Genomic DNA, 25,736 nt, shown 5'->3' with positions numbered 1-25,736 from the left:
CCTCTCCTTTCCCCTACCCTCAGTCACTCCCTCCCTCCATAACCCCTCTCCCCTCCCTAACACCCCCTTGACGCATGAGGTGGAAGCTGCTGTTTTGTTTTTTATGTAAATGAGATCCCATTGTGATGTCATTATGGAGTGGAGCACTGCTGACGGGCAGTTTATGTAAATGAGATCCCATTGTGACAGCAAAGCTGCTAAATGCCAACGCAACTTCAAGTGATTTTGTAAAGTTTAAAATGTGAATAACTTGTAAAATATACCATCAATCTGAATGAAACTTGATACAACACACCACAGGGGAAATGGTGTCAAGTCAAGTCACTTTTATTTATATAGCACATTTAAAAAACAACTCTCGTTGGCCAAAGTGCTTTACTTTGGTAGAGGTACTAACGTTATACAACATTGGTTCATAGATTAAGTACATACATAAATACATACATACATATAGCCCTCACTCAGAGGACGTCAAAAAAGAATGGTGAGTAAGGTAGTCCAAAAATTGTAGCGCTATCGTGTACTGTTTTGGGGGTAATTCAGGGCATGACTCACACACAGACAGTCAGACATGCAAACAGACTCACAAACAAACAATACGAGAGTTTTAGTAATATACTAGACTAAGTGGGACCCGTTGTGTCCCAGCATCACACGGGAGGGCTGGACACCCAATGCAATATTCCACCTCTCCACCAATTCCAATATTGGTGGCCAGTGAGGGGGGTGGCTTTCTGGATCGCTAATATGGATGTTGTGGGCTGAAGGAACTGGTTTCCAGATGGCTAGTATGGACATTGTGGGCCTAATGGATTCTTGGGCTGGCGGCTCAGCCACTCAAGCCTGTTGTGCTGGCAGCTCACTCACTTACGGCTGGTGGGCTTGCAGTTGACTCACGGCTATTCCTTGAATTTCCATTTCAAGCAGGGTGCAAGGCCACCAAATTCAAGGGCAGTTTCATACTATTTCAAGCAGGGTGCAAGGCCGCTAAAGACAGCGAGTCGTGACCTCTCCCTCCTCCATCTTGCAGAGACTGAGACACGCCCACACTTCTGGGTTTTATAGTCCCTCCCACCAGAAGGGGCTTGGCCTTCATGGCATGATTGACAGGAGAGAGAATCTCAACATTTTTTAAACACTAATAACTCTTTTATTTTTAATCGATGGGAAAAATCCTCGGCACCTGATGAGCGGAGGGGGACTCTTACTCAAAGATGGTCAAAAATTACAGCTATATGTGGTAGCGTTTTTTCTAAAATCAATATAAAGCGCAAACAGGAAGTGGTCAAGATTAGACTTTTAATTATATAGAAGGCAAGGCAACTTTAATTAGGCAAGGCAACTTTAATTAGGCAACACAGCTTTAGCATATCCAAACCAAAGGCAATACAGTTTTAGCATTTCCAAACCAAAGGCAATACAGCTTTAACATTTCCAAACTATATTTTCAAACCACATTAAGGGCACTGACAGGTCAGTAAAACCACTCAGTTTAGTAGACATGTGTTCAGTATTATTCACAGCTCAGACTGAGAGACGTGACCCTCTCGCTCCCCCATCTTGCAGAGACTGACTGAGGCACTCAACACTTCCGGGTTTTATAGTCCCTCCAGAAGGGGCGTGGCCTTCAGGAGAGAGAATCTCAACATTTTTAAAACACTAATAACTCTTATTTTTAATCGATGGGAAAAATACTCTTGTCCTGCGCAGCGGAGGGGGACTCTGAGTAAGATGGCCAAAAATCACAGCCGTAAGAGGCAGCGTTTTTTCTAAAATCAATATGCAGAACTGGAAGTGGTCAAGATCAAACTTTTAGTAATATAGATATAGATGGTCAGCGTGTCTTTGTGCATGGGAAATCATTGTGTCTCACCAACTAATAAAGTTTTTTTTAAAGAGGTCACCAAGACAATTGCAGAGTGCGGAGTGGTAGATGTTTTCCACATGGACTTTGACATCTACCACTTGGTACGTTAGTCTAGAAAGTTGTATTATATGGGACCCAAGGCGAGTCAGCCAATTGGATAAAACATCGGCTTGAAGGTAAAAATCTGGGGATGGCGGTGGAGGGGTGATTGTCAGATTTGAGGCCTATAATATCAGGTGTACCACAGATATCGGTGATGGGTCCACTGTTGTTCGTTATTTATATTATTGAGTTGGATATAGAAACATAGAAAATAGGTGCAGCAGTACCCCGTTCCTGCTTTCTCCCCATATACCTTGATTCCATTAGCCCGAAGAGCTATATACAACTCTCTCTTGAAAACATCCAGTGAATTGGCCTCTGCCTTCTGTGGCAGAGAATTCCACAGATTCACAACTCTCTGGCTGAAAAAGTTTTTCCTCATCTCAGTTCTAACAGGCCTACCCGTTATTCTTACTCTGTGAGCCCTGGTTCTGGACTTCCCCAACATCGGGAACATTTTTCCTGCACCTAGCCTGTCCAATCCCTTAAGAATTCTATACGTTTCTAGAAGATCCCCCTCTCACCCTTCTAAATTCCAGTGAATATATGCCCAGTTGATTCATTCTTTCATCATATGTCAATCCCGCCATCCCACATGAATGTAGATGCATGGTTAGTAAGTTTGTGGATGACATTAAAATTGATGGTGAAACGGACAATGAAAAGGTTATTTACGATTACAATGGGATATTGATCAAAAGGGCCAATGGGCTGAAGAATGGCAAATGGATCTTAATTCAGGAAAATGCAAAATGTTGCATTTTGGTAGAACGGCTGAAAGTACATTGGATATGGCAGAGCCCTGGGGGTATTGTAGAACCGAGAGATGTTAGAATTTAGGCACACAGTTCCATGAATGTGGTAACAGAGATATAGACAGGTGGTGAATAAGGTTACCGCCTTCATTGTTCAATGTATGGAGAATGAGTTAGGACATTACGTTATAGTTGCACAAGATGTTGGTGAGGCTATATTTGGAGTACTGTGTGCAGTTCTAATCGCCTGCTATAGGAAAAAATTCATTAAACTGCAAAATAGGTGCAAAAATTTTTTATGAAGGTTACCGGGAGGAGAGCTGGATCTTTTCTCCCTGTGGAGGCTGAGAAGTGACTTTATCAAGGTATATAAAACCATGAATGGCACAGATAAGGTGAATAACCACAACATTTTCTCTACAGTAGTCTAAAATCAAAGGACACAGTTTTAACGCGAGATGAAAAATTAAAAAAAGATCTGAAGGGCAACCTGTTGAAATAGAAGGTGGTGCATACATGGATCGAGCTGCCAGAGAAGGCTGTATATGCGCAGACAATAGCAGCATTTAAAGGACACCTAGACAGTTATGCGGGTAGGAGAAATTTGGGTGGATATGGGCCATGCACAGGCAAGTAGGACTATATCCATTAGACAACTCGGTTGGCATAGACGAATTGAGCCGAAGAGCCTGCTTCTGTGCTGTGCACCTCTAGGACTCTGTTATCCTTGACTGCAATGTCAACTGTGTGACATTTTACAACAATGTTTATTGTGTTAATATTGTGGCAGCTCTTTAAAAATAATTGCCCAACTGTTGATGTAGTGAATATTCTGCCCAGCACATAACCTGCACATATGTAGCAAGACAGTCCACTCTGTGGCTTTAAAAGTCATTAAAATGATAAAATCATGTTGGTAAACTGATTATTTCCATTGACGTTTGCCTTAAATTCATTAGGTCAACATTTAAGATAAGGACTAGACACAAGGGAGATTAGAAGAAACCTTTTCCACACGTGAGATATCAGAATGTAGATTCTTCTGCCACAAGTAGTAATCAATCCAAAATTAGTTATAGCTTTCAAAAATATACTGAATAATTAGTGAAGAGAGGTTATAAAAGATAATGGAGGGAAAGCAGGAAATTGGGATTGAAGCAAAACCCTTTATGGATAGAAAATGCGCATGAGTAGCCATGGAATGTTTATTCCTATTTCCCGGGAACTAAATTTGGAACAGAACTCGTGTGCAATCTTGTCCTCTGACAAAGTGATACCTGTACCATTCTTGGTCCATGACTCGGTTGCAGGGTGCTTCAACACTGGTTTTCATCAAATGCCCTTCAATATCATCTGAAGTGATGGGTATCTGACCTGCTAAATGACAGTACAATCCTGCATCATCAAAGTCAAAAGGATTGTGGTTTAAATGTAAAGTGGAAAGCGAAAGAAAGAATTAAGTCATGAGAACATGGTCCCCTTCAACTGATGACTCAAAAACTGCCATTCCAACAATGCCAAACATCATCTCTCAATGGCATGCATTCAGGACTGCTCCCCCTTCCATCAGCTCTTTATGATCTCAATTTGCATCCATTTGACCTGCAGTAGAAAGGGAAGCATGGCAAAGAATGCCAATAAATTATTTGGTGAGATTGCTGTCACGTTAAACAGCTGCCAGAATGAGCAGACAAGATTTTCAGCAGTGTTAATTGTATGAGGGTGCAATGAAACTTATAACTGTTAGATGATAGTCCTGATTGATAGATTGTTATAAGTGAGTGAAGGCAATGTGGAGCCTCGAGCAATGGTTGAGGATAGAAACATAGAAACTAGGTGCAGGAGTAGGCCATTCGGCCCTTCGAGCCTGCACCGCCATTCAATATGATCATGGCTGATCATCCAACTCAGTATCCCGTACCTGCCTTCTCTCCATACCCTCTGATCCCCTTAGCCACCAGGGCCACATCTAACTCCCTCTTAAATATAGCCAATGAACTGGCCTCGACTACCCTCTGTGGCAGAGAGTTCCAGAGATTCACCACTCTCTGTGTGAAAAAAGTTCTTCTCATCTCGGTTTTAAAGGATTTCCCCCTTATCCTTAAGCTGTGACCCCTTGTCCTGGACTTCCCCAACATCGGGAGCAATCTTCCTGCATCTAGCCTGTCCAACCCCTTAAGAATTTTATAAGTTTCTATAAGATCCCCTCTCAATCTCCTAAATTCTAGAGAGTATAAACCAAGTCTATCCAGTCTTTCTTCATAAGACATTCCTGACATCCCAGGAATCAGTCTGGTGAACCTTCTCTGCACTCCCTCTATGGCAATAATGTCCTTCCTCAGATTTGGAGACCAAAACTGTACGCAATACTCCAGGTGTGGTCTCACCAAGACCCTGTACAACTGCAGTAGAACCTCCTTGCTCCTATACTCAAATCCTTTTGCTATGAAAGCTAACATACCATTCGCTTTCTTCACTGCCTGCTGCACCTGCATGCCTACTTTCAATGACTGGTGTACCATGACACCCAGGTCTCGCTGCATCTCCCCTTTTCCTAGTCGGCCACCATTTAGATAATAGTCTGCTTTCCTGTTTTTGCCACCAAAATGGATAACCTCACATTTATCCACATTATACTGCATCTGCCAAACATTTGCCCACTCACCCAGCCTATCCAAGTCACCTTGCAGTCTCCTAGCATCCTCCTCACAGCTAACACTGCCCCCCAGCTTAGTGTCATCCACAAACTTGGAGATATTGCCTTCAATTCCCTCATCCAGATCATTAATATATATTGTAAATAGCTGGGGTCCCAGCACTGAGCCTTGTGGTACCCCACTAGTCACTGCCTGCCATTGTGAAATGGACCCGTTTACTCCTACTCTTTGCTTCCTGTTTGCCAGCCAGTTCTCTATCCACGTCAATACTGAACCCCCAATGCCGTGTGCTTTAAGTTTGTATACTAGATAATAGAACAGTTGGTATAACATGGCATTTTTAAGATGCATTCATTGATCTTGGCTTCTCTGCTCTTATAATGTCAATGAATAGTATGATTAGTCCATGTTGAATACAGAAATCTGTTAAATAAACAGGCAGCACAAAGTTGCCACATTGAATGGAATGTGTATGGGCACAGGCAAACTCATTTTTGATGATTGCCATAATCTCAGAGGGCTGAAGAGACTATTTCCATGCTGCAAGATATGGAAATCTGACATTATGTCTGCTGAATCAATTGGCCTTGATAACAAACTATTCAAATGCTGCCATGTCTGTGATTTATTATAATTAAAAAGACAATAAAAAGGCCAGGCAGCATCTCGCCGAGTTACTCCAGCATATTGGATCTATCTTGAGTGTAAACCAGCATCTGCAGTTTCTTCCTAGCAATAAAGGGTATATTGTTACACTTTAAAAAAAATCATTACTACCAAAGTAACATTGGGGATATGAAATTGTGTCTCAAGTTCAAGTTCAAGTTCAAGTGAGTTTATTGTCATGTGTCCCTGTATAGGACAATGAAATTCTTGCTTTGCTTAAGCACACAGAAAATAGTAGGCATTTACTACAAAACAGATAAATGTGTCCATATACCATGATATAAATATATACACACATGAATAAATAAACTGGTAAAGTGCAAATAACAGAAAGTGGTTATTAATAATCAGAGTTTTGTCCGAGCCAGGTTTAATAGCCTGATGGCTGTGGGGAAGTAGCTATTCCTGAACCTGGACGTTGCAGTCTTCAGGCTCCTGTACCTTCTACCTGAAGGTAGCAGGGAGATGAGTGTGTGGCCAGGATGGTGTGGGTCTTTGATGATACTGCCAGCCTTTTTGAGGCAGCGACTACGATAAATCCCCTCGATGGAAGGAAGGTCAGAGCCGATGATGGACTGGGCAGTGTTTACTACTTTTTGTAGTCTTTTCCTCTCCAGGGCGCTCAAGTTGCCGAACCAAGCCACGATGCAACCGGTCAGTATGCTCTCGACTGTGCACCTGTAGAAGTTAGAGAGAGTCTTCCTTGACAATCCGACTCTCCGTAATCTTCTCAGGAAGTAGAGGCGCTGATGAGCTTTTTTGCTAATTGCGTTAGTGTTCTCGGACCAGGAAAGATCTTCAGAGATGTGCACGCCCAGGAATTTGAAGTTCTTGACCCTTTCAACCATCGACCCGCTGATATAAATGGGGCTGTGGGTCCCCCTCCTACTCCTTCCAAAGTCCACAATCAGTTCCTTGGTTTTGCTGGTGTTGAGGGCCAGGTTATTGCGCTGGCACCATATGGACAGTTGCTCGATCTCTCTTCTGTATTCTGACTCATCCCCATCAGTGATACGCCCCACAATAGTGGTGTCGTCAGCGAACTTGATGATGGAGTTCGCACTGTGGTTCGCTACGCAGTCATGGGTATAGAGTGAGTACAGCAGGGGGCTGAGCACGCAGCCTTGAGGTGCTCCCGTGCTGATTGTTATCGAGGCTGACACATTTCCACCAATACGAACAGACTGTGGTCTGTGGATGAGGAAGTCGAGGATCCAGTTGCAGAGGGATGCGCAGAGACCCAGTTCTGCGAGTTTGGTAACCAGTTTGGAGGGGATGATTGTGTTAAATGCCGAGCTGTAATCAATGAATAACAGCCTGACATATGAGTTTTTGTTGTCCAAGTGGTCCAGTGCGGAGTGGCGGGCCAGCGAGATCGCATCCACCGTTGATCTGTTGTGGCGGTACGCGAACAGCATTGGGTCCAGGTTTTTGTCGAGGTAGGAGTTGATTTGCTCCATGATCAACCTCTCAAAGCACTTCATCACCACCGGCGTTAGTGCCACTGGTCGATAGTCATTGAGGCACGTCACCTTACTCTTCTTGGGCACCGGTATAATTGATGCCCTTTTAAAGCAGGTGGGAACCTCAGAACTCAGAGGTTGAAAATGTCCGTAAAAACTCCAGCCAGTTGGTCCGCACAGGTTTTTAGAACACGACCGGGTATACCATCAGGACCAGGTGCTTTTCGGGGGTTCACCCCTCTGAAGGATTTCCTGACATCGGCCTCTGTGACTGAGACTGAAATGCCATCACAGCGAATGGGGGATCGGGAAGGCACATCAGTATTCTCCCTGTCAAAGCGTGCGTAAAACGCATTGAGCTCGTCAGGGAGTGATGTTACACCGACATTCGAGCTGCCTCCTGGTTTTGCCTTGTAGGAGGTGATTGCATTCAGGCCCTGCCACAGCTGCCGAACATCTGTCTCGTCCTCCAATTTGGAGCAGGTCCCTTTTGGCCTTTTTGATGGCCTTACCAAGGTCGTATCTGGTCTGGTGTTGCTAATGGATAGCAGAAGACTTTAAAAAAAATGACCTACTTGCACAAGTAATTAAATAGACTACAATGAATTTTACGTCTTTCCATGCTTTACAGTAGTAAAACAGAAAACCCCTTCCGTCCAACCACTTCACTAGAATCTCCTCTACCTTTTCCCATCCGTCCATCAACACAACCATCTAATCCCTTCTCCCTCATGCACTTGTCTCCCCTTAAATGCATATTTACTGTTGACTTCAGCCAGACTGTAGTTGCGATTGCCACATTCTCACCTCTCTTTAGGTTTAAAAAAATCTGAATTCCCTGATGCCTTTTTCGGAAACAGCAGAAATCTAACGACATCCCACTTTCACACACACAAACAAGAAAACAGTTGATAGTCTAATCCCTTTAGTAGATAGTCTACTAGTCTAATAATCACAAATTAACATTGGAAAAATTTAGAACCCCTGTATATAAAGTGCACAGAGATTGTGTTGATTCCCAGATTGCACCAATTAGTAAATCACATTAAACCCTGTCAGATGGTGACTGTCGGCAAATTTGGGGAAGTGAGGCCTACAGAAACGCAAAAGTATGAATGGGAACACGAAACATTGCAACAGGGCAAGAGAACACTGTGTTTAGGGCTCCCCCACTGTTCAGAGCAAATTAGTGCAACGGAGCTACAGTCCACATCGGTATTTATTGTTGTAGAAAAACGCAACATAAAATGAGGAAATGGAATCTGTTTCTCTGCGATTGGGCACTTCGACAAAGCTCAGCCTAGTCGTGAAAAACAGCTGATGAAATCTCATGTGCAAGATGGGCAAACCTTTCAGACAAAACCAAGAAATATCAACCCATCCAAATCAACTTTTATTCTCCTGCGAAAATAAACATGGTATGGTGCAACAGCCCACTGACGCAATACCATAATTGTGTTAAAGGACAGGTTAAATTTCCATTTAGTTTGGAAGAATTCAAACTTAAGTAGTGCATGGCGAGTACGAAAATGTAAATTCAGTAATTTAGTTCTTGTAGTTCCCAATATCAAGATGCAACGATGGGAGTTAATGAACTCTCTGCCACGGGCGAGTTTTGGGTGGATATCACGAGGTGAAGATAAACAAAGTAGATGGGGGAAAAAATACGCTAAAAGAAAAGCAGCAACGCGCACCAACAATAACCACAAAGCCAATGTAATTGTTGGGATCAAGACCCGGGGAAGTCATACGGTGAGTTCCTAAAGCCTGCAAATGGTGCTGTATTCATTAAAGACCTCTTGACCTTTTATCTTGAAAACGATTAAGTTGTCTCTTTTTTTTTGCATATGTGGTCATCGTGATACGTGAATGGATTCAGGATACATTTGTTTCTACAAATTGTGGTGAGAAACTAATTGATAATATATATATGTGTATATATACCTGCTAGTCTTAAAACATAACGAGGTTTATGATTACATCTTCATTGAGTTTGTGAGAGGGTGAACATAAAGAATGCTGTTGCCCGTGGCTTGCTGCTTGCCTGCTTGCTGCTGCCTGCTTGCTGCTGCATTCCTGCCTGTATTGCACAACCAACCCTCCTTCCTTCACTCAGCATTCACCTCCTCTATGAATAAAGAGGCGCAGCTGGCGGGGATCAGGTTGCCAGCCCACTCACCACCTCGCTGCCCCCTCCGCACCCGCTGCCACTTCATTGAATACCAAAGTAATGAGAAAAGAGTGCAGGGCGCCAATCTTCACTTTCCCCCCTCGTCGCAAAGGTGAAAAGCGCGGAGGCACAACGCTTTCAGCACCGACCCGTCCTGGGAGGATTACCCGGGCAGGCATGAAGACATACAGGCATGCATGGCGGTGGAGGAGGGACGGTTAGGGGAGCGCACTCCTCGCGGAGAGATATCACCTACTTAGCGGAGTGAGGCAGAGATCAGCCTAACGTGATTGCCGGATGTGACGCACAGCGATGGTGGCCAATGAACGGCCGGGGTTTGGAGTTATTGACAGCGTGTGGAAGCGGGGGGCGGGCCCACACATATCAGGTTAGTGTGAGGCGCAGTGGACCGCAGTCAGCGATTGCATTTAATGTAAGTAAGTGTGAGTGCTGCTGACATTATTCAGATTGCAGCCACGTAAGTAACACACAGCGATCGAAACTGTCTTATGCCGGCTGTTACTGAAAGGGATTGGCCTGGTCCTGTCGGCCATCCCTTAATTTAGAGCAAACAAGCTGCAGATTTTTTTGTTTTGCAAAAAGAAAAAGAAAATTGTGCATCCAAGATCGTCATCTGAACAATTGTGCAGTTGCAAAGGCATCGGGAGATTTTGTTTATAAGTCATCGCTGTGCTTGAATCCTAAGCTTGGAAGACATTTGAGTGCATAGTGGGAACACGATACGATTGATCTCTTTTGTCCTTGACTGTTATCTTTTATTATTTTATATAACTATATACACACATATATTGCTGCTCGCCAATATCGGAAGGAAATCGCCAGTCAAAAGACTTGCTCACGAGAGCGTGTGAGGCCAAAGGAAATCCCCTTAAAGTTTTACTTGGTGGACGTTGCAAAACAGATGACAAGACAGTGAATGCCGTACTCTTGTTTTATTATAGTTTGAGGCTATTTGTTTCCAGCTACAAGGAGAAAGACGCCGAGAGAGGAGATCGGACGCCACCTAGAGTCGGAGGGCGAGGATCTGAGAGTCGCCACCTGGCTGCCTTGTGCTGCGAGCGCCTCGGCGACTCTTTCTTGTGTTCGCTGCGGCGAATGCCCCCTCGTAGCCACAAGAACAAAAGCACTGAGAGCTGGCGCTCCACGCACCGCTTCGACAACTCCAGGGCTTTGATTCCAGGTGATTGCTTTAAATCTGACACATCCCAACGCTCTATGCAACAGACAAAAACTGTAGCAATAAAAACAGAGTCTACATTGTTACTCCAAATGGTGCTTATCTTGAAATAAAGAAACGTCCTTTTACTCCTGCTGGGTTTTTCTTTAATTTTGAAAGGAAACCCACAACTGGATCTACAAGCCTAGACCAAAGTACGAAAAGCGAGAGGGAAACGCTCTCACAGTAGGTTTGAGTAAAATCATTCCTAAATTCCTGTCTGGACGTTTGCCAGTGCACCTATTTTTGAGAGGACTTCTATTTGCAGCTCCATGAGCATACAGAGATCCAGTCCAATCAGCATTGTAAGGTATGGAAGATCGAGGCATAAGACTCATCACGAATATGAAGAATTATCTTGTGTAAGGACTAGTGACTGCAGCCAGAGTTTCAGCCCGAACCTAGGCTCTCCCAGCCCACCTGAAACCCCTAACTCGTCTCATTGCATTTCTCAAATCGGACAGTATCTATTGTTGGAACCATTAGAGGGTGACCACGTTCTTGGGGCTGTGCATTTGCATAGCGGCGAGGAGCTCATTTGTAAGGTAAAAAAAACCCATTACCAATACCTGAATGAAACGCCATTTGATTCAACATCAGTGATGTGTGCGCGTACAGTATAACACAATGAACTAGATGCAAATGCGTGGAAGTGCAGCCTCTTAACGTGAAACGAGCAAAAACGTGAGCGGTTGGCTCCTTTAAAACGTGTATGATTCTGAAATTAAAACATAAGGAACGAAGTTTCAATTCATTTGTTAATTGTTTCATATATGGAAAAAATGATATCTTCAATGCTACAAAAAAGGAAACTTAATATAAAGGTCACTCCGTTCGATACAGCGTTGTAGCCATGTTGTTTTTTTGTGGTAATTGTAGAATAATCAATACATTGAATTATTTCAGTCTAATTCTACATTGCTTCTTATTTGAGTGGTGGGGAAAGATACCCAACTTACTCTGTTTTGTTTCCACAGGTATTCGATATTGGTCGATATCAAGAAACATTAGCAGCCTATTTTTGTTTGTCTGCTCATGAAAGCATCAATCAGATAACTGAAATTCTGCTAGGGGAACAACGATCATACGTTTTCTTTGAAAAGAGCCATGGGGATATGCACTCATTTGTTCGCACTTGCAAGAGGCTCAAAGAAAATGAAGCAGCAAGATTATTCTACCAGATAACGTCTGCTGTAGCGCACTGCCACGATAATGGCGTGGTGCTGCGAGATCTCAAATTAAGGAAATTTGTATTTAAAGACGAAGAACGGTGAGATTTGACAACCCACGATCGTTTTAATCTACTAGACATAATGCAAAGAGTATGCTGTTTACATTATAAATATAAATAGACCTTAGAGGTGCAGCGGTGTAAGAGAGGAGTGCAATACTTTGTTTAAACTGTTACACTCCTCCTCCAATGATATCCCTTGTCAATGACGTTTACATCAGTTGGTAAATATTTAAAGTAACTCAGCATTACGTTGTTGACATTGTTTAGATTGATTTAAGTATCTCATCCTACTGAATATACTACTTCATCTCTTTTTTTTTAACGCGGTTATCCGTACCATGAGATTATTGCCCCAGAAATTGCCAGCCATGTGCTCATTTTCAATCAAAGGGTAATCCTAAATGCGGTGCACATTTGTTACAATCGTTTATAACACCCTCCCTCCCTCCCTCCCTCCCCCCCAAAAGGAAATCTTTAGTTGGACGCATTTCTTTTCAGGGCCTCAGTTTGATGCAGTAGTTTAAATTCGAGCTCGCTGAGTACGATATGTTTAGCTAGAAGAGAAAACCGGGGGTATCACAACCGCAGACATTGTAGATGGCGTTGCAAAATACTGTATGTTCTTCCCACGCAGTAATACCTGGTCGTAAACTCTAGTAGCCGAGTGGCGGAAGAAGATGGCTTTTTAATGCATCGTGGAGAACTAAAAAAAAGTCTGCATATGTTTGGTATATTTGCTGTGACCCACGTGCTATGCATTGTGTACTGGATTTTGCATGTAGCATGCAGATGAAGAAATAATGTACCCAAGTGTACAAGATTAATATCCATACATTTTGAATATCTTACAACGTGCCCCAATAATCCTGTAGTTCAAGGCAATCGAATTTGAATAGCAGTTGCAGCGCCGTTTTACTTGATATATTGAAATGGATAGGGGAGGGGTAATGAGGGTGCAAGGCAAATATTAAGAGTTTGGTTTGGTCTACTGAGTCGGCATTCAATATGCACCATGTGGCCCCTGGCTCCCGTGTCCGCAGTTAGCATTACCCGCCCCAGTGATCGGTAAAACGAGAGCTGTTTTTTATCCGCATAGTAATCAACTTAAGTCCGAGTTATTTAACTGCAGAATGCGAAATGCAAACTATTTTCGAAGGCGATCTTAACATTTTGTAAAATTTAAATGCTATTTAAAAAACTGTACAGCGACGGAACTGTGTCAGCTTTTTGGCCCGTGCGCTGTTGCATCGTGCGCTTTTGTTTGTCCCCACGCATTTATTTGGGTTCTGTTTGCAGGAAGCAGCCGCTGATGCGCAGTCGTTTTGAGGCCAGGTCAGTCAGCGGGTGTACCCACCTGGCGATGGTTGCAGCAGGCGTGCCCCGCACTTGTGTGTGACCCGGGACGCTTGCAGTGAGCTCGGGGGAGGTAGAGTGGTGAAGGAGGCTGTCCTGGTGGCAAGTCTCTATGGCGACGTAAACGCATTTCCTGCACATTGCTCTGTGGTCTCATTCACACAGCAATGGGAAGGTATTGGCAGTCGTAGTTTCCTTTTTGCTTGCCAAGCAGCTGTTTGTTTTTTCCCCCTCCCTCTTATATTTTAAATCCACATTACCTTTTCCATATGTCCTCTCTTTAAAAAAAAACAAAAAAAACGGCCTTGGTAGCAACAAGAGGAATCTTCGTCAGAATGTGTCGACCTTCCCAGCGGTAACGAGCCACCGAATTTGCCCTGGCGCCGCTAAAAAAAAGTGGCTTTGTAATTATAGGAAATTAAACCATGATCTTTTTTTTGTATCTCTACTGATTGTGGATCAGATTGCAGCAAGTAAATCAGACCACCAATGTCAAAGGAGAGGTTGCTCCTTGCACTGTAACTGTTGCAATTAAGAGTTTATAAACCAATTGAAAGTACATCAGATAAGCATATAAAGTAATTAAACAGACAGGGTGGAAAAAAAAACCCTCGGGTCTTTAAAAAAAAAAACCCACCACAATCTTACCAGCTGCTCTAAAACATGCCCATGTTTCTATTTATGGTAGTAATACCTTTATGTATCTGTTGACTCTTCTTTTGATGGGCACTTAAAATATCTAGATTTAAAAAAATGCATCGGTACACATCTTAATATGCAATAAAATACCCAGAGATTTAAAGTACTGTAACTCCATTTGTACTGCAGGGCATTTGAGAATGTCGCTCACAGTAAGTAGGACTAAGTGAATGCCTAATGTCTGCACAGTAAAAGGGTTGGGGGAAAAGAATTGGTAGCAAAGTTTTTTTTTTATCCTTGATGGTCGTAAAGGGTGTGTCTGAATTCAATAATCATTTTTGAGCTGTGAACCTGGGTGATGTAGTGTGCTAACAAATGCATGTGTTGCTGAGATGTCACTAAAAAAATCACTTGCTTGCATAACAAATTAGTCTTTATTTCAAGCAGTTTTATGTCACTTGAGTCTTTGCATGGTTTTGGCCTCTCGTGTTAGAAGTGGAATGTGAAGTTTTTTTTTGCTGTAATGGATAATGCTGTTGGTCTCCAAAAATTGCAAGAAAATTTCAATTTTAAGTACCAGAAGAACTGAGCAAAACGGAACCACTGATATATTTGGGTATCTGACTATCACAATTAACTGACATATTTTAATAATGGTTCTTCCTCCAGTTTCAGAGTATTTGGACTATTCAAGTGGGTATGAATGTTCTCAATTTCTTCAGGGAGTTTTAATGAATCCTTCAATATCTTAGTACTGTGGTGCAGCTGATAGAGCTGCTATCTCACAGCACCAAAGACCCAGGCCGGATGCTGTCTGTGTGGAGTTTGCACATTCTCCCTGTGACTGTGTGGGTTTCCACCAGGTGCTCTGGTTTCCTGAAACATCCCTGGCTTTGTAGGATAATGGCTTCTGTAAATTACCCCTAGTGTGCAGGATATGAAACTGGGATAACATAGATCTAGTGTAAATGGGTTAGAAAGAACTGCAGATGCTAGAAAAATCAAAGGTAGACAAATAAGCTGGAGAACTCAGCGGGTGAGGAAGCATCTATAGAGAGAAGGAATAAGCGACATTTTGGGTCGAGACCCTTCTTCAGACTGATGGGGAGGGGGGTTGGAGAAAGTAAGAGGCGGAGACAGTAGGCTTTGTGGGAGAGCTGGTAAGGGGGAGGGGAAGGAGGGAGAAAGCAAGGGATATCTAAAATTATAGGTCAATATTCATACTGCTGGGGTGTAACAAAGCAAAATATGAGGTGCTGTTCCTCCAATTTGTGCTGGGCCTCACTGGCAGTGGTGGAGGCCCAGGACAGAAAGGTCAGATTGGGAATGGGAGGGGGAGTTGAAGTGCTGAGCAACCGGGAGACCAGGTTGGTTAATACAAACTGAGCGGAGGTGTTGGGCGAAGCGATCGCCGAGCCTGCGCTTGATCTCGCCGATGTAGAGAAGTTGGCACCTGGAACAGCGGATACAGTAGATGAGGTTGGAGGAGGTGCTGGTGAACCTCTGTCTCACCTGGAAATGAACCTCTGTCTCACCTGGAAAGACTGATTGGGTCCTTGGATGGAGTCGAGGGGGGAGGTAAAGCGACATGTGTAGCATTTCCTGCAGTTGCAGGGGAAAGTACCCGGGGAGGATGTGGTTTGGTTAGGAAGGGACGAATTGACCAGCGAGTTACGGAGGGAACATTCTCTACGGAAAGCAGAAAGGGGAGGAGATGGGAAGATGTGGCCAGTGGTACGATCCCGTTGAAGGTGGCGAAAATGTCGGAGGATTATATGTTGTATGCGACGGCTGATGGGATGGAAGGAGGAACTCTGTCCTTGTTACGAGTAGAGGGATGGGGAGTAAGAGCGGAGCTGTGGGATATAGAGGAGAGAGTCCTTACAGGAAGCAGGGTGGTGGGAAGAAGTGTAGTGAAGATAGCTATTGGAGTCAGTGAGGTTGTAGTAGATGCCGGTCAGTAGTCTGTTGCCTGCGATGGAGATGGTGAGATCTAGAAACGGTAGAAAGTTGTCGGAAATGGTCCAGGTGAATTTGAGTGCCGGATGGAAGTTAGTGGTGTAATGGATGAAGTCTGAGTTTTGCATGGGTGCAGGAGGTAGCACCAATGCAGTCGTCAATGTAGCGGAGCTAGAGTTCGGGGGTAGGGCCAGGGTACGCCTCGAACAGGGATTGTTTGACGTACCCTACAAAGAGGCAGGCATAGTTAGGGCCCATGCGCGTGCCCATAGCCACACCTTGGATTTGGAGGAAATGGGAGGAATCAAAGGAAAAGTTGTTGAGGGTAAGGACCAGGTCCGCTAGGAGGAGGAGAGTGTTAGTAGACAGAAATTGATTGGTTTTGCGGCCGAGGAAGAAATGGAGGGCTTTAAGACCCTCGTGGTAGGGGATGGAGGTGTAGAGTGACTGGACATCCATAGTGAAGATGAGGGAGTGGGGGCCTGGAAAACGAAGTCATGAAGGAGACAAAGAGCGTGTGGGGTGTCTTGGACATAGGTGGGGGGGGGGAGGGATAGGATGGAGTCAAGGTATGTGGAAATAAGTTAGGTGGGACATGATGTCTACCTAGTGTAAATGGGTGATCGATGGTTAACGCACTCAGTGGGGAGAAGGGCCTGTTTCCGTTTCCACGCTGCACCAGTAAAGCAAAGCTTAGAATCCTGGCTTCTGTTGTGTTTTTAAACTGGGTTGATGCGAGTAAGTTGCTTGCCATTTTTATGGATGGGTTTCCTTAGAAATCTATCTTGCACAGAGATGTTTCAAAAATGGTTACATTCAAATGAAGGTTATATTATTCACCGAACCTGAGGATTGGCTCTGTAAACATGCAAGCTATAATCCGATAACTTGTTTAAAACCTTGATAACTAATTTTAAAAAATTAGTTCTCTGACTCCTTGCTCTATTCGGCTCTCTCCCCTCCCCAGGCATTTTCTCCTGTAACCACACCCCTCCTTTGCATCCATTCAAGGATCTCAACAACTCTTCCAGGTGAGACTGATGTGTCCTCCTTCAGCCTTGTCTGCTACTTGCTGCAGCATCGGGGTGACCAGGCGTGGACTAGGTGACTACTTCACCAAACACGTGCTCCATCTTGCAGGGCCAGCTGGAGCTTCTAGTTGTTAACCACTTCAATTCTCCTTCCCATTCCCATATCAACCTGTCTGTACTCTGCCTCCTCTATTGCCAGCGTGAGCCCACATGCAAACTGGAAGAATGGCACTTGCATGTTTTATTTGGGTGGCCTACAACTCAATGGCAAGAACATTTAAATTCTCCAATTTCAGGTTAACCCCCCCCCCCCCACCCCCTCCTCTTCATCTACCCAGCTTCACCCTAACTCGTCCACATCTTTTTTTCCACTCCTCTCTCTTCCCCCACCCCCCTTTCCCGGTTCCCTTCTTCCCACTCCTGTTTCATTCCCCACATTCCTTATCAGATTCCACCATTTGTAGCCCATAGTTTTATCCACCTGTACCTGCAGCCCAGGTTACCACCTTCACCTTTCTCTCTCACCTCCCCCCACTCTATCTTGCGTCTGCCAGTCAACCCTTTCCTACCTGGACCCAGCTCTTGCCTCCTCCTTTCCCCTTCACTTATTTCTGCCAGCTATTTCTCTTCTACTCCATCAGTCTGAAGATGGCACTTCAACACAAAATATTATATTTCCATCTACAGATGCTGCTTGATTTAAGTTTATTGTTTTGAATAATGAATGGACGCTATTTTTTCTTATTCACATAACATTGATTAGGAATTATTGCGGAAGTGTTCATTGCTCTTGATGTGAAATGTATAAATATCGGGGTGTACATTCTTTAATATTTTCTTGCAACTGGGACCACTTTGATCATCTGTATTGTCCTATTGTAACTCTCCTGGAAGTAAGGGGCACAAATGCCACGTGTAGTTGGTTCCATGGAGTAGCTAGTTTTCCAAGATACACTTTGGGCAAAGTGTCTCCTCATAATATGCCGAGTAGCTATCCACTGTGTACATGAAAAGTGGACGGGCCAGCAGTAAAAATACTGGTAGAGTCTGGTATAATTGCTTATCCATTATAGAATAGTGCTGCAGCTTTTATCTTGGAAGTTCATTAAGGATGAATGCTGGATGGGTATATCTTTTTTTGCAGACTATCTGATTGTAATACTCTGCTTAAGGGCTTTGGTGGGTTTGGACACTTCTGTCAACTTCATAATCTGAAAATATGTATCTGCATTGTGCTTACTCATTTCCATTTTAAGATATTAATCTCAATTAACTTGCATCCCCAATGCAGAGGGAAATTTCCATAGCCGCCTTCAATCCCACTGTTAAAACTATAACTTTAGATGAAATAGAGTTTGCCCATGATTTTTGGCAAACCCATTAAAGTAACCACATTGCACATTAAGCTAACACTGGTTGCATTTTGAAAATTAGTTTGCTTTGAATTAATCTTTCACCTTTTTTTCCATTGCCAGAACAAAATTGTCCCCATTGTCACACCTTTGCCTTTTGAATGTGGTGACTCATAGTTTGATTAAGGTTTCTGTCTGGCTTGGAACCTTGCCCATGTAACTATTCTTTATGTATGAATCCAAACTGTTTGTGGGACATTCTCCTGACAACAGTAGTTAACACCAGATCTGACCAGGTAAATGCACGTTTCCTGATGGTGGCCCCTGGATAATCGGCAGCCAGTTTTCTTATAAAGGTTTAATTTAGAGATGCAGCCTGCAAACGGGTCCTTCGGCCCACCAAGTCCATGCCAACCATCCAGTTCACACAAATTCTACATTATCCCTCTTTCGCATCCACTCCCGATTCACTAGAGCAATTTGCAGAGGCCAATTAATCTATAAACATATACATCTGCGGGGTGTGGGAAGAAACCAGAGCACTTGGAGGAAACCCACAAAGTCATAGAGAGAATGGGCAAACTGCACCCAGACAGCGTCACAGATCAGGCTTGAACCCGGGGCACTGGTGCTGTGAGGCAGCAGCTTTACCAGCTGCGCCACTTGTGTTGCCAAAGGTGATCCTGCTTTGACACTAAGAGATTCTCAAGTCGGTTGGTATAACTTTTAATCTCTAAATTGAACGCAGCTCCATGTGGATATGCAGAGGTATTCCACACATTTGGCAAAATCTCCAAGGCTCCAAATTGCTAAATATATAATTTTTGTAAATTGGGGAAATTCTACTAGGTGAAAACTGTTAACCTGAGGCAGAATTCATTAACCTTGACTCGCACTACTCCACTGACGGTCATTTAATTGGAGAGTTGCACATGGTGAACTCAAAATAATTTCCAAATTAAGTTTTGCAAGGAGAAAACTAACTATTCTGTTAGCAAAATAAATTGGCACACGTGCCCAAATTATGCAATTGGAATTTTATATTTAGTTGCATAAGTGATGTTTTGAGTTACTTGATTTGAAGAATGCTTTGTTTGCATGTGCTCTTTATATTTGCAGAGAGCTGTCATTGATGTGGGAGTCTGAACTATTCAGTGTAGTCGGCTCCAGAACTGCATCTGTTTTATACTCTGATTCAACAAGTTATTGCCTTGTTAGAAAAATTGTTGCCTGTTGTATGAAAGCTTTGTTTATTTTTGAATCGTTGCCAATTATTCTGATAATTTCCATCATTTGCATATTTAAAATTTAAATTATGAATCCAATGCAAAAGATTTTGTTAATGTTGACAGAATTTGTATGTCAGGTGGAATAATCCTACCAGTTGATGTAAAGAATTAATCTTGCGACAGCTGTAGCTTTGAATTTTCTACATAATCTAATGCATGCATGATATCACAGGGAACTTCAATGGAAACAAAAGAGGAGAGTTTTACTGGAAAGATCTTTTTGAATACTAAAAAACATTTTTCTTATAATGGCCTTCAACAAATTTGGTTTAGGGTAACCATAGAAAATGTATTGTATGTTTTTTAGAAATAAATTATTTAAAACCTACTCTCTAGTCTTTCGCAACAAAATGCTGGGTTGTGGGAGACACTGGTTTGGTATAAAGTGAAGCTCCTGTTTCCAGACTTGGCAGATTATGTCTTGAATTATGGCCTTAAGGATCTTTTACCTTTATGGAAAAATTGCCGTGTGCTGTTTACATTCCTTATAATTTTACAGCGAGGTGCACATGTTTATGATTCTCCAGATAGATGACTCCCCTGGAGTAGTTGAATTATTGTCTATATTTTTGCAATGCCTTTAGGCATTTTTTAAATATACAAAACTATGTATTTTCCTCTGGAATTGCATAATTGCAAGTGTTATTAAGACCGCTGTCTTTAAAAGGGCCTTGCCAAACGGTTTGATGATTAACATGCTGCTTTTTAACAGAATAATACATGGCAGAATGTTGGTAATTAATGTGGTTATGTTCTATATTTTAACTTATTTTGTAAAACCGCCAATTTTGTGGGAAAGAGGAAGGTGGTAATCTATCTGCCCTGAGATTAGGAAATAGATGTAGTTGGAACCATAAGGTTGACATTGAATTTGCCATTCATCCCATTTAAGGTTTTAAACTAGTTGTGGAGACTTTGTGCTATGAAGTGCTTTAGAACATAGAATAGTACAACACAGAAACAGGTCCTTTGGCCCAAAAAGTCAATACGGAACTTGATGCCAATTTCAATGAATCTCCATTGCCTGTATGTGATCCATTTCCTTCCATTACCTGCATATACACATGCTATCCAAATGGCTCTTAATTTCCACTATGATATATGCGGCCACCATGACCCCAGGCAGCGTGTTGCAGGCACCCGCCAATTCTGTGTATGACAAGAAAGCTTGCCCCGAGCATCTACTTTAAACTTTGCCCTTCTCGCATTAAAGGTTTGGAGTGACTCCGTGATTAAGCTGGTAGAGCTGCTGCCTCACAGCATCAGAGTCCCAGGTTAGATTATTCTGACCGCGAGTACTGTCTGTGGAGTTTACGCATTTTTCCTGTGTCCACATGGGTTTCCTCTGGGTGCTCTGGTTTCTTCCCACATCCCAAAGATGTGTGGGTTTGTAGGCTAATTGACTTCTGTAAAATGTCTGTAGCTTGTAGGAGGGGATGCAAAAGTGGGATAACAGGAGTAGTGTGAATGGGTGATCAATGGTTGGTGGGGACTAGGTGGGCCGAATAACCCTTTTCCATGCTGTATCTCTAAACTACACTGAAAGGAAATGATTACGGTTCTAATATAAAAAAGTAAATTGCTGCAGATACTGGAAATACTCAGCGGGTGGGACTGCATCTGGGGAAAGAAACGGTTAAAATTTCCGTTTGATGGAAACTTTTTCTCTCTCCACAGATGCTGACTCTCACTGAGTATTTACTGTTCCAGCTCTAATGCTTTGGGTAATAACTCCGGCAAACATGTCCTGCTCATGGCATAAAGCACCGGTTCTTGCAGACATATTTTCACAAAATTTGTTTTAAAGTTTTACCTAGTTTTACCGTGAAATTTATCAAATAAATTTGAAATGGGTTGTCATATCGGCATGCTGCTTGCGCGATAAAAGAGAAAAATATGACACCCTGACATCTTTGCATTCATTCATTATCTTTGAAACATATAAGATTGTTGAGGGTTTGGACACGCTAGAGGCAGGAAACATGTTACCGATGTTGGGGGGGTCCAGAACCAGGGGCCACAGTTTAAGAATAAGGAGTAAGCCATTTAGAACGGAGACGAGGAAACTCTTTTACCACAGAGAGTGGTGAGTCTGGAATTCTCTGCCTCAGAGGGCGGTGGAGGCAGGTTCACTGGATGCTTTCAAGAGAGAGCTAGATAGGGCTCTTAAAAATAGCAGAGTCAGGGGATATGGGGAGATGGCAGGAACGGGGTACTGATTGGGGATGATCAGCTATGACCACATTGAATGGCGGTGCTGACTCGAAGGGCCGAATGGCCTACTCCTGCACCTATTGTCTATTGTCTATTGTCTTTGCATAAAGAAAGCCCTGCCTCTATGATATATTGATCTAGTGCGAAATATATGGTGTATGCATTGGACAGTCTGATGTTAACCTGGCTGAATTAATTAACTTTGACTCCCAATTTTTCTTCTTCTGTTGTAGGACACAAGTAAAATTGGAAAGCCTGGAGGATGCTTATATCTTGAACGGTGAAGATGACGCTCTTTCAGACAAGCACGGATGTCCGGCATATGTGAGCCCTGAGATTCTTAACACCAACGGCAGCTACTCTGGTAAGGCAGCTGACGTTTGGAGTCTAGGCGTGATGCTGTACACCATGCTTGTTGGACGGTATCCCTTCCATGATGTCGAGCCAGGTTCCCTCTTTAGCAAAATTCGTCGTGGCCAGTTTAACATTCCAGAAACGCTTACCCCACGGGCAAAATGCCTTATCCGTAGCATCTTGCGTCGTGAGCCTTTGGAACGGCTAACGTCCCGGGAAATCTTGGACCACCCGTGGTTTGCCTCTGATTTTGCAACTTCTAGTTCCGGATATGGTGCTAATGAGAAAGAAGTGGTTGATCAGCTGGTACCTGACATGAATATGGACGTTGAGTTGGACCCATTTTTCAATTGAGTGCATCGCTAGGTTGGATGTCATCGAGAAGATACAACACCTGGTACTCATCACCTGAAGGAATCCTTCCTGAATTACATAATGGTACCATGAATCAACATAGCTTGGTAGCAAAAGTGGTGCAGACGTACTGTGACTTAAAATGACTATCAAAGTGGGACTTTAAAGATTTACATGTAGCACAACTAATTAGGGGGTTCTGCTGTTAGATTGATTTTTATTTTGGAGGAAATGGCAGTGTAAAATGTTGCAGCTTCTCATCTCATGGAGCCAAGGAGAGCGCTGAATACTGCAGTGTAGGTAGTGGTGCAGTTCCTCACTCCATTTTATAAAGGTTGCAAATCACAATAAATAGAAACTTAATTAGCCTCGACGCAATGTAATACATTGGCATCGCACTGTTAGATTATTTTCCTTCTCATTATTCAGGGAATGTACAATTCTCCTATAAGAGTCTCCTTAATTGTTTCTGATGTTTTAACATTTTACTCAATGTGATTTGTAACAAGAAAAATTAGGTGCACATGAACCAACACGCAATGCGGGTGCTAAAAGGACAAGTTCTGCTTGTGTTTAATGTAGCTATTTTCATTATCTTCTGTATTTTTTTTTTTTCCTAAATAAACTAAATATTCTTGTCAGAAAATGAGCGCCATGCTCTGTTCCCTTGGAGGGAATAACTTATCTGTTGTGTACAATACATTGCAGTTTGGCAGGAGCTATTCAAATGAAATGTCATCCATGTGACTTCACTGGTAGTGAAGTCCTTATGGCAAATATTCAGGGTTTGACGTACACCGACTGGAACTGTTGTACTAGTACAAAGTAGTCTCCTACCTTTTTTCAGGTTAGTGTATTTATTTTTAATGTTTGTTCAGCCCCTTTTTTGCCCATCCCCTCCTTACACACACACACACAACAGTATTAATATTTCGTTTTTCATTTTATCTCCTCAGTGAATTTTCTCTTCGTTCAATCATTCTGGGTAATAATGTCATGACCTGTGCCGAGGTATAGACGTGAAGTTAAGCTATACTAGTCTTTTTCTTTTTTTTTTTTTATTCTTGCCCTTTAAGATCAATCGAACTTCATGGTAATACTATTTTCCTTAAAGTGAGTGCACACTCGGTGCTTAGTAAAACTGTCACAAAATGACATGTAATTGTTAGCATTATTGCATCTTATTTTGGGATTGACAAAAGAGCAAACCCTTAAACTTCACACATTTCTTTCAAGTTGGTGGGCAGGGTAACTGCAAAAAGAGTAAACATTTACTTTGTCCACAGAAATAATTTGCTGGTCCTGTCCTGCAGCAAGCAATGGATATCTGACATGAAATCAGGACTAAGAATAGCCATGTGTGTATCTTAGCACACATAATTGAATTATATCTCAATACAGATGTTTTGCTGCTTGCACAAGTGAATGGGAGGATGTGGTTACCAGCTGAGTGCTCTGTACCAAGGCATGATTCTGTGTGGTTTAATGAATCTTGAAACTCCCTCTTGGATTGGATATCTGGTCTTTTCTGGCAATTCCAGCTCTTTGTTTTCAAAAACAAAATTGAATTAACTGAGTTACATCTTAAATATTAATTTATTAAATTTGTTTGTCAGAATTTTCTGTTAGTTCAATATTGGGCTTCCATAATTTTTGATAATATATTTGGTGTCTGGGACAGACTGACCACGAATATCTTCCATTGTTAAAGAGTCCATCTGTAAAGTAATCTTCTCGCATTAAGTCCAGCATAATACTGTAAAAGCACCAGATATTCATGACTGTTTTTAATATTTATCATGAAGGCATTGTATGCCTAGATTAAATTTTGTAAATATGTTGGAATATGGTACTTTGACAATTTGGTAACTTTTAGTCTTACTACCCATGGTCAAACTATTGTGAAAATAAAATGTGACCACTTACAAAGCATTATATTCAATACAAGCACATTCATGGGCCTATAAAGATAAACTAATGGGTGCAAATTAATCCATGCCTACTTAATGTATTGCAAACCCTGAATAGGTTGTAGGTTTGTTTTTTTATTTTTAGTTTGTCAGATTACTTTCCTTCTGCTTTCGAATTGCTCAATATTAGGAATCTTTTACCTTGCATTCTTCCCCCCCGGCCCCCAGCACCCCGAGCCCACCCTCCAACCCCCGTGTTGTCTCCAGTTTGATTACTGCCTGTACCAGTTCTGTGAAATGGTCATGTTCTTGCGTAGGTATGCGTGGACTCTGTAGTACGTATCTGTTAACTTGAATTTGTGCTTTTATAGTATGTTGCATGTACGTACAGCTACTTGACCTATTTGGCTTATGGATGCTTTTGCCTGCATTACAGGAGAGCTTGTATATGCCAATTAAAAACACAGAAGAGAATGATTAAATAAAGTTCTCCTGGAAAGGGTGGGTGGTGGGTGGGGGGGACTGCAGCTGATCTGCCAAGAGTTAATTTTTTTTAAATCACAAGAAAATGGGAGTGAATTCGTATTTGCTCTATGGATGGTGCTATGCTGAGAAGGACTACTTTGTTTTAAATTCAAGTGGAAGGGGAACAGAGGAGACTGCATGGTGGGTTTTACTGCCTCTGGTGTTTTGATTGTATTGTATTTGGTTTGATGTTTTGTCCTAATCTTTTCCTTCAGTAAATAAATCGTGAATTGCACAATTAACTGAGTGCTGCTGTTTCTTCTGGAAGTGTATATGTGGAATTTTTAACCTTTTTTTGTGACCAAACAGTGGAAATGTTCCTTAAAGTGCAAATCTCCAGGCGCTTGCTTGAAATCTGAAACACAAAGAATGATGGAAGCGCTCAGCAGGTCAAGTAGCATTCAACCTGCTGAGAAAAGCTGAATCATCATTTCTGGTCAAGAGCCTTTAATGTGAGAACTGGAAAAGTAAGAAAGCAAACATGTTTTAAGTTGCAGAGGGGGGAGAATGGTGAAAAGGAGAGGCAATGTTTATGATTGGATGCAGACCAAAGTTGTCAACGTAACTGTTGGTTTATAAACTAGCACTCGGAACAAATGATGAGG

At 42.5% G+C, this 25,736-nt stretch overlaps 1 protein-coding gene across 2 annotated transcripts; it reads left to right on the top strand.

The window, feature by feature from the left end:
- Positions 1–10,064: 10,064 nt before the first annotated feature.
- trib2 (tribbles pseudokinase 2) lies at positions 10,065–25,373 on the top strand. Of its 2 annotated transcripts, none has more exons than XM_033021576.1 (3): positions 10,065–10,113; positions 11,895–12,187; positions 22,222–25,373. In XM_033021576.1, exons 2-3 carry the CDS (start codon positions 12,033–12,035, stop codon positions 22,694–22,696), a joined length of 630 nt encoding a protein of 209 aa, XP_032877467.1. In that variant the 5' UTR covers positions 10,065–10,113; positions 11,895–12,032; the 3' UTR covers positions 22,697–25,373. The 2 variants fall into 2 exon arrangements, with proteins under 2 accessions (XP_032877467.1, XP_032877466.1); XM_033021575.1 differs by having other exon boundaries at positions 10,076–11,462.
- Positions 25,374–25,736: the final 363 nt, after the last annotated feature.

This window comes from Amblyraja radiata, chromosome 5, assembly GCF_010909765.2.
Source record: "Amblyraja radiata isolate CabotCenter1 chromosome 5, sAmbRad1.1.pri, whole genome shotgun sequence".
Lineage (NCBI taxonomy): Eukaryota > Metazoa > Chordata > Chondrichthyes > Rajiformes > Rajidae > Amblyraja > Amblyraja radiata.
This window is presented reverse-complemented; position numbering and strand designations above follow the sequence as displayed.